The sequence below is a fragment of the Petaurus breviceps genome, unplaced genomic scaffold, assembly GCF_028583685.1.
Source record: "Petaurus breviceps papuanus isolate PSGF00001 unplaced genomic scaffold, PetGlider_PUasm1.0 178, whole genome shotgun sequence".
NCBI lineage: Eukaryota > Metazoa > Chordata > Mammalia > Diprotodontia > Petauridae > Petaurus > Petaurus breviceps.
The window spans coordinates 35,454,907-35,469,729 of record NW_027185777.1 but is presented as its reverse complement, the minus strand read 5'-3'; the positions used below and the strand labels follow the sequence as shown (position 1 = coordinate 35,469,729).

The 14,823-nt window shown below is 40.6% G+C and overlaps 1 protein-coding gene across 3 annotated transcripts in view; it reads right to left on the bottom strand.

Annotated features, from left to right (window-relative positions):
* DIP2C (disco interacting protein 2 homolog C) overlaps nucleotides 1–14,823 on the bottom strand; it is a 586,558-nt gene that overhangs the window by 4,156 nt on the left and 567,579 nt on the right. For all 3 annotated transcript variants that reach the window (XM_069086554.1, XM_069086552.1, XM_069086553.1), the window contains 2 exons: nucleotides 12,426–12,600; nucleotides 8,964–9,087 (listed from right to left, as the gene is read on the bottom strand). In XM_069086554.1, the coding sequence (XP_068942655.1) occupies nucleotides 8,964–9,087; nucleotides 12,426–12,600 (299 nt within the window). The remainder of the gene's footprint in view (nucleotides 1–8,963; nucleotides 9,088–12,425; nucleotides 12,601–14,823) is intronic.

The following is a 14,823-nucleotide window of genomic DNA, read 5'->3' as shown; positions in this document are numbered from 1 at the left end:
GTTGTGGGGAAGATAAAGACAGGCTTCACATTGCTCTTGATGTGACTTTCGAAGGAAACAAGCCAAAATAAGCCAAGCTGGTCATCTGGCAAAAACATGAAATTCGTTACACTGCTTGGTGGTCTTCTATAGCCTGAGCCTGTGAGCACATGGGCTTGCCTCCACAATACTAGTAATAATACCCTGTATTTAAGTAGCACTTAGAGATGTGATGTGGTATAGTGTGACACTGGGCACGTCATTTAACCTTCATGAACTTCAGGCGGTTAACTTTCTAGGACCAAGTTTTGGTTTTGTTCTTTTGTGGAATGAATACTCACACTAAACCTATCTCTATGAGACTTCTTAGCCTGTTGTACCCGAGTCCTGAATGGGTCTGAATAAATTTCTGGGGATCTATTTAACTGTGAAAAAAATTACATCTTTGCTTTATTATGTAGGGGTGTTTGTGTGTGTGTTTATGTGTGCATGTGTGTATGTCTGTATTCAGTTAACATTTATGCAGTGATTTAAGATTTGCAACTGTTTAATCATATGTGACTCTTCATGACCCCATCTGGGGTTTTCTTGGCAGAGATACTGGAGTGGTTTGCCATTTTCTTCTCCACCTCATTGTACAGATGAGGAAACTGAGGCAAATAGGGTGAAGTGGGTTTCCCATGATCACCTAGTTAGTAAGGGTCTAAGGCCAGATTTCAACTCAGGAAGATATCTTCCTAACTTCAGGGCCAGCATTCTATTTACAGTACCACCTAGCAGCAAATGTTTGCAGAGCGCTTTACAAATATCTGGTTTGATTCTCACAATCACCCTGGGAAGAAGGTGTTATTGTTATCTTGATTTATTTTATTTTATTTTTTGCTTTTTTTTTTGGAGGAGGAAGGTAGGGCAATTGGGGTTAAGTGACTTGCCCAAGTTCACATGGCTAGTTTTTTGTGTTAAGTGTCTGAGGCCAAATTTAAACTCAGGTCTTCCTGACTCCAGGGCTGATGCTCTAGTCACTGTGCCACCTAGCTGCCCTATCCTGATTTTATAGATGAAGAAAATGAGGCAAGTAGAGGTTAAAGTTACTTGGCCAGGGTCACAGAGCTAGTAAGTTTCTGAGGCAGGATCTGAATACGGGTCTTCTTTCTTTAAAAAAAATTAATTTATTTTTTGTTTTCAACATTCAGTTCCACAAACTTTTGAGTTTTAAATTTTCTCTACCTCCTTCCCCTTCCCCCTCCCCAAGATGGCATGCCATCTGATATAGGCTTTACATATACATTCATATTAAACATTTTCACATTAGTCATGTTGTGAAGAAGAATTGGAACCAATGGGATGAACCATGAGAAAGAAGAAACAAAACAAAACAAAAAGAGAGAGCAAATAGTATCCTTCAATCTGTATTCAGACTCCATATTTCTTTTTCTACAGGTGGACAGCATTTTCTATCATGAGCCTTTTGGAGTTATCTTAGAACCTTTCATCACTGAGAAGAGCCAAGTCTATCAAAGTTAGTCATTGCACAATGTGGCTGTAGCTGTGTATAATGTCCTCTTGGTTCTGCTCACTTCATTTGGCATCAGTTCATTCGAGTCTTTCCAGGTTTTTCTGAAGTCCGCCTCTCCACCATTTCTTATAGACCAACAGTATTCCATTACATTCATGTACCACAAATTGTTCAGCCATTCCCCAACTGAGGGGCATCCCTCAATTTCCAGTTCTTGGCCACCATAGAGAGTGGCTGTAAATACTTTTGTACATGTGGGTCCTTTCCCCATTTGTAGGATCTCTTTGGGATGCAGCCCTAGATGTGGTGTTGCTGGGTCAAAGGGGATGCCCAGTTTTGTAGCCCTTTGGGCATATGAACTCAGGTCTTCTTGACTCTAGGTTCAGCACTCTATTCACTGTACCTCCTGGATATCTGGTTTCCTTTATAACCCAGTGTATATATTAATTAAAAAATATTATTATTATGAGGAAAGGTCCATTGGCTTCAACAGAATGCTAAATGGGACCTGGTCTCCCCCAAAACTTAAGAACCTTTGCTACAGAGCAATTCTACAAAGCTCATCAGTGTCCACACCATCTCATTTGAGCTTTATGGAAGTGTAAGCACTGTTATTACCACTTTATAGAGTAAAGGGTTTTAGAGAGAAGACCAGTGTTTTGTTCAAGGTCCTATCAATCCTAAGGGTCAGGGTCAGGTCCCTCCTGATCTCCTGATAATGTGCCTGCTATATCACCTCTTGCTGGAGGTTTTCAAACAATGACTGGATGACCATTCAACAGGGAGGCTCTAGAGGGGGTTCCTGCTCAGACAAAAATGGTGCCCGAGAACCCCTCCAACTGCCATGACAGTGGTAAGGTCCAAAATGGTGGAGTAGTCCAGAGGACTCCTATAAAACCTGAATTCACTTGGATCTGGGCCATCTGAGTCTGGAAAAAAGCTGACTTAGCCCTGTGTTTCCTTCCCAAATGAGATCATCCTGCAAAGTACAGCTTGAGAAAATCAAATGACCAAATCCTGAAATGTAGAAATTTATAATGTGCAGTATTAATTATCTTCTCTCTTGTTTTTTTTCTCAAGCAATATAAAACTTAGCCATAAAAATCTGCTTCAGGTTAATGCTTTACTGACTTAGTTTTAAGGAACGCAGACATCTTGTTCTGCATTTTAATGGGAAAAAATGTTCTGGTTAAGCAACATTTTCTAAAGCAGCACTTTTTAAACTGTGGGTCTTGACCCTGTTTGGGGTCACAAAAAATTTGACAATGGTAAAAAGTGGTAAAAAGTTTTCTGAGCAAGCAATGACCAAAAATTAATTAAAAATCAAATAAATAATGAAATCAAGGTGTTTCTGGCAGCACATGCCTATGTGGCTTCACTAACTTCACTGCAGCCTTGGTTATGGACACAAAGCATGTGCACTTTGCGAATGCCCTCAGCCCATGTGACACCAAGGAAAACTGCCAAAACACGAAAAGGAGTCATGAGTAGAAAAAGTTTAAGAAACCCTTCTCTAGGGGCAGTTAGGTGGCACAGTGAATAGAGCATGGGCTCCGGAGTCAGGAAGACCTGAGTTCAAATCGGGCCTCAGATACTTAACACAAAAAAAACTAGCTGTGTGACCTTGGGCAAGTCACTTAACCCCAATTTCCCTCCAAAAAGCAAAACAAAATAAAACAAAAAACCCTCCTCTAAAGTATGGTCCCAAAAGGAGGGCCACTAGATGAAAAGGTCTTCTAATTCTATACTGTTACAACTGAAGTTAGCAGACTGCACAAAAGGTGCAAGTAAATGAGGACGCAGAGGGTATTAATTTCAAGAGTAAAATTATCACAAATACCCATGTTATAGAGATGTAGGGTAGTGTAGTGGCATGGATAATCAAGATAACCTGGGTTCAGGAAAACCTGCCTCTAACCCATACTGGCTATGGGACTCTGGACCAGCCGACTATATTCTCTGTGCTTAGGAAACCCTAAGATGCTTAAGTTGCAGAAAGGGTGCTAAGGAGCATCAGGTGAGGGATTTTCTTCTCCTAGGAAGGTCTGTATCCCAACGTAACATCGTTCAGTTCCCCCAAACTTATACAGAAGCTGTTTCTTAAGATCAGAAAACACTTTTGAAACCTTCCCTACCTCCCAGGATTGTTGGATGACGTGAGGGTCAAGTGAGATAACCCATGGAAAACACTTTGCAAACCTTAAATCTCTGCACAAGCTCTCCTCAGCTACCACTCTTAGGCTGAATAATTAACATGAGTGAGGCTGCTGGTGTTCTTCCTCAGAGCTAACATACTCCTCCTGCCACCATTGTAGCAAGGCACGCAGGAATGAGAGGGATGGGCATAGTGTGGCTCCAAGTCCACATAGGGATGGATGGATGGGAAATAAAGACAGAGCTCTCTCAGTGGCAGAGGATGGCCCTAACTGAATGGTCAGGTACTTGATGTTCATAGGGTAGCCAAGTGTGCAAGTATAATCAACAAGTATTTGTGACGCTCCAAGAATGCAAAGACAAAAGCCAACAGTCCACTCCCCATGAGCTACATTCTAGATGGGCGAGGCAAGGTGTGTGTGTATGTGTGTGTGTGTGTCACACACACACACACACACGAGAAACATATACAAGGCAACCTAGGTGGGGAAAAGCACTAGCAGCTGGTGGGTATGGACAGTCTAGGGACCTTAAGGGCCTCATTTTCAAAGGGGTGGAAAGATGGGAGGAAAAGAAAACATGTTTCTGTTCATCTGTTTATTGGCTGTTTGACAATCTTAAAGAAGACCAAGTACTCATTTATACCTGGACTTTTTTTTTTTTTGGACAAGGCAGTTAGGGTTAAGCTCGAGCTCACACAGCTCTTAAGTGTCAAGTGTCTGAGTCCAGATTTGAACTCAGGTCCTCTTACTCTATCCACTACGCCACCTGGCTGTTCCATATCTGGGCTTTTTTTTTTTTTTTTTTTAAAGAAATCGGGGTTAAGTAACTTGCTCAAGGTTACACAGTCAGTTATTTTTGTGTGGGTGCCGAGTATCTGAGCCCGGAACCGATCCCAGGTCTCCCAACGCTGGAGCCGGCGCTCTTACTCACTGCGCCACCTGGCCGCCCCATACCTGGGCTTTTCATGAAGCAATAGGTCCATCTGTTTCTTGGCCATATCTTCATAGGCAAAGTGAAAAGGGAAACTGAAAAAATTATAGAAATTAAAAAAAAAAACCTGTCTGTTGACAAAAAAGGATTTGATTGGTCGGAGTCATTTTCTGGTTTGTTGAGTAAAAGCCTGAGGCCCTCCCTGTCTTCCCCACCCAGTCTCTTGCCAATATAATATCCTTCCCTTTACACGGTATATATCTTATATGTACATAGTAATTTGAATGTTGTCTCCCTCACTAGAATGTAAGCTCCTTGATGACAGGGATCAAGATATATGTCTGACACTTAGCATTAAGTGTGACTCCCAGTACGTGTTTGATATTTATTATTAATATTCATAATTAGCAGCATAATTAATATTAATAAGCAATAATGTTGACTGATAATACATTGAAGGTGCGTGCTTAGAGGTGAGCTGGGTGTGTCAGGGATAATCTAGATTTCTCAACTCAGTCATCAACTGAAAAGGTCATTGTTCATCCTTTGTTTTTGAAGAAGAACAAAGATGACATCTCTAGGGTGGTGTACTAATGTGTGTGTGTATGTATGTGTGTGAATTTTGACCTCAGAGACAAAGGCCTAGTGAGAAAAGGGTGTCAGTTTGCTGAGGTTTTCCTAGATATTGGGGGTTGGGGGGAGAAGTCTCTTCTCCTGCTGTCTCTCAAGGCCTCAGTTTTATTCTGAAAAGAGATCAGGGTGAATCTTGAAGCTTCTTCATCCTTCTCATTCAAGATTTCTAACTACACTCTCCCAAAGATGAATCTCCATAGGTCAGTGGACACCCCACCAGTAACAATCAGGTGTTTCTACACTTAACCTTAGAAATCACAGGATACAATTTCATAACTTGTCCATAGAGGTGCCATGTACCAGAGGGGAAGGGCATCATGGAAGAACTCGGTGCTGTTGTAAAAACTGGATAGAAACATATGGAGGAAGATAATGTTTTCTTAGAAACAGGAAAAAGGAAACTAGTGACCAGACTGACCTTTAATGTTATGTTTTGTTTTTTAAAGAAAAGTAGAGAACCTGAACCTGGTTGGGGAGAGATGTGGAGGGGGAAGAGGGAGGAGGGGATTTTATTTCAGGGTTTTCATTTTTAGATGAGTGGGCTTGCACTGTTTACTCTGCAAACTCCAGGCACTGTGCTCTGCCAAACGCATACTCAATGACTGAACAGTGAATGGGGATGAACACAGGCCCACCCACTGCAAAGCCATGGGCTCAGAAGAAGCAGTTAGTACTCCTTGGTGTCACCCTCCTCAAGAGTAAAGAATGACTCTGGGAGGGATGTCAGTTTTCCCATTAGGTTTTTTCTCCTACACCTGTGCCTTCTACAAGGAGGCACCTGTGATACGGAGGTCAAACTTACGAAATTCCTCCCCCAGGTGAGAAGCTTGGTGTCCCTGCTCCTGACCACCAGATAGTCAACAAGCATTTGTTAAGAGTTCACTCCATGCCAGACATGATGCTAAGCACAGAGGACACAAAGAAAGGAAGAACATGGTACTGGATCTTAAGGGACTCACAGCCTAAGAGGGGGAGACGAGCAAAAAGCCAGGTGCATACAAGAAATATACAGGGGAGGTAGAGGTAACTTGGGAGGGATGGCACTGCCATGAAGGGAGACCATGGCTTCCTGGTCTTGCAGAAGTGAAATTTTAACTGAAACTTGAAAGAACCCAGAGAAGTTAAGAGGCAGAAGGAAGCAGCGAGAGCCTTTTGGACAAAGGAGACACATTTAGAGTGTCCTGTTTGAGGAAAAGCAAGGAGGCCAGTGTCACTGGATTGCACCATATGTGGAGGAAAGTGCCACAGAGGAAGACTGGAACAGGAAGAAGAGGCCAGGTTAGGAAGGGCTTTAACAGCCAGTGTATTTTACATTTGATCCAGGAGCTAATGCCAAATGATCTAGAGGGAGGAGAAGGAGGAAATTCCTAATTAAATTGAATCCCCCATTTAATCATCAGGCTCTAATATGATGCCCCTGGGCTGGAAAAGTTAGCTACACGAGGAAATCCACCACACTTGGCTGACTTAGCTCTTAACCTCCCATATACTACTTAATCACATTGGTGAGCAAGTATTACAGATGCAAATATTAAAAAAGCAGCTGCTCAGTCATGTACCATGGCTGTTATTATTTATGAAGTGCCACTAGCATACACGGCAAAGACCAAAGCCCCGGCCTCGAGGGAGGGTAAATATTTAAAGCACTTAACTGGGCCAAGGCTCCATTATGAACTTGTAACCTGTTAAGCTGCTTTGCTGTGCACGCACAACAGCAGGGACCATCTGAAATGGGTATTTGGTTTTGTTTTCTTTTTCTGGGGCATAAGGGGGTCCTTGGTCAAATTCATGTAAGCTTTCCTTTGAAACTACCTCCAGAAAACCTTTGACCTCATGCTCTCCCCGCTCCCCCATTTAACATTTTCCCATGTACCTCATCCATTTATTTTAAAAGACCCCAGGGGACAGCTCATATATTTTTTTTAATCCTCTGTATCATGTTTTCCTAAAGCCAAAAACCTCCCTCCAAAACCTAACAAAACTTGGCCTCCTGGAAGACATTACCAAGAAGTTTTCACTGTAATAAAAAATAAAATTAGTTCCAGGTAAAGCATGATATATTAACTTTGAGCTGGGAGTGCTTTTTTATTACTAAGTTATTAACCTCAAGAAAAATAAAGGTTTACAATTGAAGGCCCAGCAATACTTCCTCAGCCATTCTATCAAGGCTTACTTCCACCAATGTTTTACAATGGCAGAATATTTTTGCTTCAGCCATTTAGAAAACCGCTCCTAATCACTAATGATCAGAGAAAAGGCGATGAAAACAACTCTGAGGGATCACCTTGTATTCATCAAATTGGCAGAGAAGGTAAAGGGTAGAAAAATTCAACATCCATGGGGTGTTAGCTAAACAAACCTGCTAAATCTCGGAGGGAGAAAACTATGAATTGGCCCAACAGTTATGGAAAATAATGGGAAATTATCAAAGGAATGTTACTAAATTGTTAATGCCATTTGATCCAGAAGTCCCACTATTGGATTAATACTCACTTACCAATGAAAGAGGACCCCGGTCTAGCAAAATATTAATAGCAGTGATATTTATAATAGCAAAGGGGTGAAAACAAACCAGGAGCCTGGTGACTAAGGAATGACTGAACAAATTGTTTTATGTGAATATCATGAAACTCAAGATGCCCCAAAAGTTTGTAATAATTTAAACTGCTCTAAATCTTTTGGGACACCCTGTATTACAGTGTTGTAAGGAATGAGTAACAGGAAGGATTCAGAGATGCATGGTAAGACTTGAATGAATTGAAAGAATTAAACCAAAAGAACATTTACCATGATGAAAATGAAAAGAACTTAAAAAAAAAGCTTTAGGTTAAATAGAATGGATAGTGTTGGCTCCAAATTATACAAGTTAAGGCACCTATCCTTTCTGCCCAAAGTAAACAATGAGAATGAAAAATGGCATGGATTGTTAGCTGAATAACCCTTTGTTTGGCTGGTTTTCCTTGACTGTTTTTTTTAATGGACTTGTGCTTCTTTGGTGAAGGGAAACCAAAGAAATTTGGTAAGGAAATCCTAACCATTTGGTAAGGAATTTCTTTCATCCATCAAGGCAGATAACCTACTTGTTTATAATTTACAGCCTCACAGAGCCACTGGGGAGGATAATAAGGAATTAAATGACTTACCCAGGGTCATACAACGTGTATGAGTGTGTATGAGTGTGTATGTGTGTGTTTGAGAGGGAGAGAAAAGAGACAGAGAGAAAGAGAAAAAAGCTAGACAGGAACCCACGGCTTCCTGGTTCTTGAGGTCAGCTCTATACTATGCTGTCCCTCTGGAACTTGTACCATAATCCTGACCTTTAATGGATCCAAACTGAGGTCACTGCTCTGTCCCTTACCCAACCCCAATCTAACAGCTTTTTCCAAGAAGATGAGCAGAGGCTTGTTTCTTGGGAATAATAACATCAGGCACTTATCTAGAGGCTCGAGTGTTTCCATTTTCTCGTCTGATCATCCTAACAATCCTGTGAAGTTGTTGATGCCATCGTCAGTTCACATTTGAGAATGTTGAGACATGGGGAGTTTCAATTGTCTCAGTATCACACACTGCTTGTGAATGTCTGAGGTGAGAATCTGGTGCCTCTTCTCTCCACTGTGAAACTCTACCTCTCTACAAGTAGGGATGAATAGTCTATCTTGCAGCAACATTCTACCATCTTGGAAGAAAAAAATATTTTCACTGTAGTTCACAATAATGCAAGCTCCAAGCTCCCCAGTCTGCTACTTACCATTCTGTGACACTCTTATGGGCTCTGATCACTGATGTCTCAATATCGATTGGATGATACCTCATTCCTCGCAACTCCATAGCTTCATCTAATGCACCCACAACGTAGAGGGCATCGTGGCGCTCTGTTTTATGAACCAGGAAGAGAAAGGAAGTAGATATATGTCATCAGGATTACACAGTCTAATTTACTTCTTTTTAAAATTATTTTTAAAATTTTATTTTTTAATTTATGGAATAAAACAAACATTTCCATAACGTGGCATAATAAAAAAAATATATTGTACATGAAATTGTAAATCTGTCTAGCACAACTTGTTATTCCTTTCAAATATACAATTTTATCATGTAAATTTTTTCTTTTTTTCTCCCCCCCACTCTAGCAATAGCTACACTTAAACACAAATAGGTGTATATATGTAAAATTATTCTATACATCTAATTATCAGTTCTTTCTTTAGATGTAAATATCATCTTTCTTCATATGTTATTTATAGTTAATTTGGGTAAAATGTTTAAAAACCAAATCTGAATTCTATACTGGACTGGGAGTGTTGTTTTCAGTAATAAAAAGGAAACAACCTCCAATTGGGATTCCTAATAGGAGAGGTCTTTTATAGGGCACAGAAAACCAACAAGAATGATAAAAGAACAGCAGATTTGAAAGGATCATAGCCCTAGAGCTGAAGGGGCCCTTCGAGGTCATGGTTATATCTATATATTTTATATCTACATATACACACACACACACATATATATATGATATTATATATATTATATATTATATAAGGAAGATGAGGGTCAGAGAGATGTAACCTGCTCAAGGTCACACAGCTAATCAACAGCAGAATCAGGATTTGAAAGCAGGTCCTGATTCCAAATGTAACACTCTATGCTATGAAATCCTGTCATTGAAGATGCCTTGAAATTGTCGGGCTTTGTACTATCCCTCCTTTCAGCATCTTGAAGAATCTTCCTTCCTCTTCCCCCATCCCCTAATAATGCTGGTTTTCACTCATGTCAGATTTCCTCTTAAGCTGAGAGGGGAAGGATCATATTTTTTTTTTCTGCATCAGTTACTACACACTACCAAACCCCTGATGGGTGCTTAACATGTTGGGGTTTTTTTCTTCTGATAGTCCAAGGAACCTTAGTGATTATTTGACTTAACACCAAATACTTTTTCACATGAGGGAACAGAGGTCAAGAAAGAGCAGGCAACTTGTTCAAAGTCAGAGGGATGGTTATTGACAGGGTTGGGACAATGAGACAGGTCTCATGACTTCCTGTCTGGTGATCTACCACGTTGAGCCCAGATTCCACTTAACCATAGAGACACTGTATTTTGAGGAATTGCTTTGAGAGATTTATCCTCAATACATTTAGGAATAACAATAAAACAAAGTCCTGTATTCTTCTTTGAAAGTAAGGAAATATATCCTGGATCTTTTAAGTGGTAAATGAAAATCTCCCTTTGAAAAATGACCAACTTAATGGCAAAGTGGAAGAGCACGGAACAAGCATTTATATAGTGTCTGTTACCAGCTTCACAGGATTGTTAGCATGATCAAATGAGAAAATGTAGACCCTCAAGCCACTATTTAAATGCCAAATTAATGAATAGGTACTTTTAAAAATGTTACCTCATTTGATCTTTACAACCCTGAGAGGTAGGTGCTTTTATGATCCCCATTTTACAGCTGTGGAAACTGAGGCAAACAGAAATTAAGGGACTTGCCCCAGGATCACACACCTAGTAAGTGTCTGAGGCTGGATGTGAACAGAGGCATTTCTGACTCCAGGTCATCATACCACCAGCATCCTCTAGGAAAATAAATCTTTCCTTGGTTAATGTATGATAGTAAGAATAGAAGACGTTAAGACATCCATGGTTATTAATATCCCTCTACATTCCTGTGGAGGGGTGGTATAGCCCTGGTATTCTCTGGATACCATGGTAAGGAAGGGGGTTAGGAGTGGCCTCTGGCTCCTAAAACATAGGCTTAGTGACCCAGTATCAAGGAACTGGGCTGGGAAGTCCATCTAGCTCTAAGTCAATGTACAGTTTCTCAACTCTTCTTCTATTTGTAAATTTGATTTTTTCTTTCTTTTTCTTTTTTTTTTTTTTTTTGCTTTTTGGAGAGGGGAAGGTAGGGCAATTGGGGTTAAATGACTTGCCCAAGGTCACACAGCTAGCTTTGTGTTAAGTGTCTGAGGCCGGATTTGAACTCAGATCCTCCTGACTCCAGGGCCCATGCCACTATTCACTGTGCCACCTAGCCGCCCCTGTAAATTTGATTTTTTACAGGAATCCTAAATAACTTGTTGAAACCCAAATACTTTATGTATCTCCAGACCTCAAAATATAATTTGTTGGTTGAATCAAAGACTCTCTAAATGTGTTCATTCAGTTCCCATTAAGTTTTTAGTGCCATGTTGATGTCTTGATGTCAGGAAACAAAGCTAACCACTTTCTCCTAACAGAGATGAATAAATATCCAGGTTATTACAACTGTCTCAACAGGTTCAGTGATCTGGCTGTTAATGAGACATGTAGATAACTATGTGCTCCAGCTCATTTACGCTCCAGAATGCCCCTCTATCTGGCCGATTTGTCTTGCACAGTGGTCTCTTCCTCTCTCAAAATCACATTTCTTATCTTTCTAGAAAAAAACTGGGGAAACAGCGCTGGTAAGTCTGATTCTATCCACTAGGGGGCAGTAAGGTACCCTCCCTTAAACCATGGCTAGAGAATAGCATCTTATATACTAAAATAGTAAGATTTTAGGAAGATGGTCATGCCAGGGCCTGGGTATGGGACATTTTCCCTAGGCGATGATGACAAGCTGAACTACCCTGAGGAAGGAGCAGGGCCAAACAGGACCTCAGCTATTGTCCTGTGGGAACTTCAGGGACAGTTTCTATTTTGGGCAGGCATCTGTAGGGAGGTTGGGAAATGGGTCCAGAGTTAGCAGGAAGGAGAACATCCACTAGGAGTCTTTTTAATACAGAGTTTTAGAAACATTCAAGTCCTTAAGCAGATGCCTCGGAGTGCATTAAATAGCTTGTTAGTTTTAAATGGAGTCTGCCTTCTTGCAAACAAGGCTGATGAGGTTTATACCAAGTGGTATACTGCCTAATACTGGTGAGTTCCTAAGTGGGCACAGTTATCTTCTACAGGAATTCTTCATTTTTTGAAAATGTGGTTGTTGGTTTTTTTTTTTTTGTGCTTTCTCAAAGGCTTTTTGCAGTCTATTGATTGTGGGCCACCCAAAGGGGTAAAGGGGCAGTTAGTCCTTGATGCATGGGACTAGCTCTTTTTTGGGGGGGTGAGTCCAAAGGAAGGTGGAAAAAGTAGGGGTCTGACATATGAGGGAACTCGTAAAAGGGCCAGCTTCTTGGGAATCTGTCTATTCTGTTCTGAGGAAGCTATCTGAACTGGACTCAGAATGAAAATGCTCACCTCCATTGGCATCTGTAAGCTCAGTTCTCCTCAGGAATCCCAAATAGCCTGTTCGAGCCCAAATAGTCTGCGTGTCTCCAAAACTTAATCTTGAATTAAAGTGATCTGACTGAAGGGATTCATCTCCATAAATAGTAAAGTAGCCACTGGCATTGTGAGCGCTGTGAACCCAGATCTGTTTAAGCAAAACACAACAAAACAAATCAATTGACCAAAGATTTATTCAATTGACCTACACAGGTATTTTATGAAAACTGTTTACTATTTTTTTAAAAAAAGGATCCTAATTAAATGTTCACTTGGATTGAGAAAGTCTGATTCATGAATCTCACTGCAGGCTCTGGGGAATATTATAATATGTAAAGCTCCCTGCAATAAAAGTATTGCTCATCTTATTGGCTAACTCTTCCCCAAAGGTCCTTCCCCACAGGAGTTTAAGAAAATACATGTGGACAAAAGCATATTCAGAGGTATCCTGGTATTATTGCTAATTTTGTTTTATCAAAGTGGCATTTTCACTGTATTCAGATCCATTACATAATTAACTTCTGTAGCACTCATGGCTGATAACTGAATAATTTTGTTTTACTTTATTTTTTTGCTTTTTGGAGGGGGTAAAGTAGGGTAATTGGGGTTAAGTGATTTGTCCAAGGTCACACAGCTAGTTTTTGTGTTAAAAGTGTCTGAGGTCATATTTGAACTCAGGTCCTCTTGATTCCAGGGCTGATGCTCTATTCACTGCGCCACCTAGCTTCCCCTAACTCAATTATTTTGCAAGTAGAAACCAATTCTTGATGTAGTTTTCTGAGTTATGGATGGTATCAAGTAGTATAAATACTCTGGATGGCCTAATAGACCATCCTGCTTCTACCACTCTAACATTCTGTACCCAGGTTTCTCCGTATGGTGGTATCTGAAAGAGACTGACTCAGGACTAGATGAGTATCCCTGATCTTCCCAGGACACTAGAGAAATCAGACATAGGGGTCAGGAGGAATCCTGGGTTCTTGATGCCAGAGGATTACTAAGGTATTGGAGGAAAGGATGACCTGGGTCTTCCTCTATATGATCACAAATTAAAGGGTTATTCCAAGGGGAAAAAAACTGGGTAAACTAAGATGTTCAAAGATTTGTCTCCTCCATGGCTACTTTCCCCAAATAAATTGTAAATACTAGATATCATCCCCCAATATAAGCTACAAACTTCTTTTTAATGAATTAATTTTTAGTTTACAACATTCAGTCCCACAAACTTTTGAGTTCCAATTTTCTCCCTCCCCCCAGACTGCCTGTAATCTGATATAGGCTCTACATAAACTTTCACATTTAAACTGTAAATTTTTTTTTTTATAAGCAATCAGGGTTAAGTAACTTGCTCAAGGTTACACGGCCAGTTATTATTTCTGGGTGTGGTGCTGAGTATCTGAGCCTGGATTTGATCCAGGTCATCCGACACTGGAGCCGATGCTCTTACTCGCTGAGCCACCTGGCTGCCCCTAAGCAATTGGGGTTAAGTAACTTGCTCAAGGTTACACAGCCAGGTGTTTCTGGGTGGGTGCTAAGTGTCTGAGCCCGGGATTTGATTCTCAACACTGGAGCCGGTGCTCTTACTTGTTGTGCTACCTGGCCGCCCCTTAAACTGTAAATTTTAAAGGACATTTATTTCATGACCTGAAATAAAAAACAATATCATTTGCATTGTAGTTAGTACATTGGTCATTATTTGCTAAGAGATGAACCGTGTCTCAATTCTAAATTGCAGTATCATTATTTTCAGCCACCTTTCTATATTTCTTTTGCATATGAGGAGTTCCCAGCAAGGGCAGCAGGCGTATGAGAATCAAGAGGGAGGAGAATGTGTCTAGGGAGGTGAGGAATAAAGAGATACACACACACACACCTTCAATTCCTGTGCATCACTATAGCTAAATGTGTGTTAAATCATTACTGAATCGCATAAAGCATCACATGTACTTCCTTAAGGAACTGACATTTTGTTATTCTGAGGAAGACATGTAACTCTGTTTCAGACTTATATGTAGCTTAACAGATTCTTCTGTCAAGTATTCCCAATCTGATCAAATCAGACTTTGTAGTTCGTTTCCCAAGCTCCATTTCCTTTGGGGGCTATTTGTTGGCTCAGTCTCTCATTCATTCATGAGGTTCCAATTAGAGATCAAATGCATGTGTGAAAAGGTCCTCCCTAGTTACAAGGAGAATAGAACGTGTGTGTGTGTGTGTGTGTGTGTGTGTGCTCGTGTGAGTGTGTGTGTGTGTGTGTATGTGTGTGTGTGTGTGTGTGTGTGTGTGTGTGTGTGTGTGTGTGTGTGAGAGAGAGAGAGAGAGAGAGAGAGAGAGAGAGAGAGAGAGAGAGAGAAGATGAAAAATTGTTCTTAGA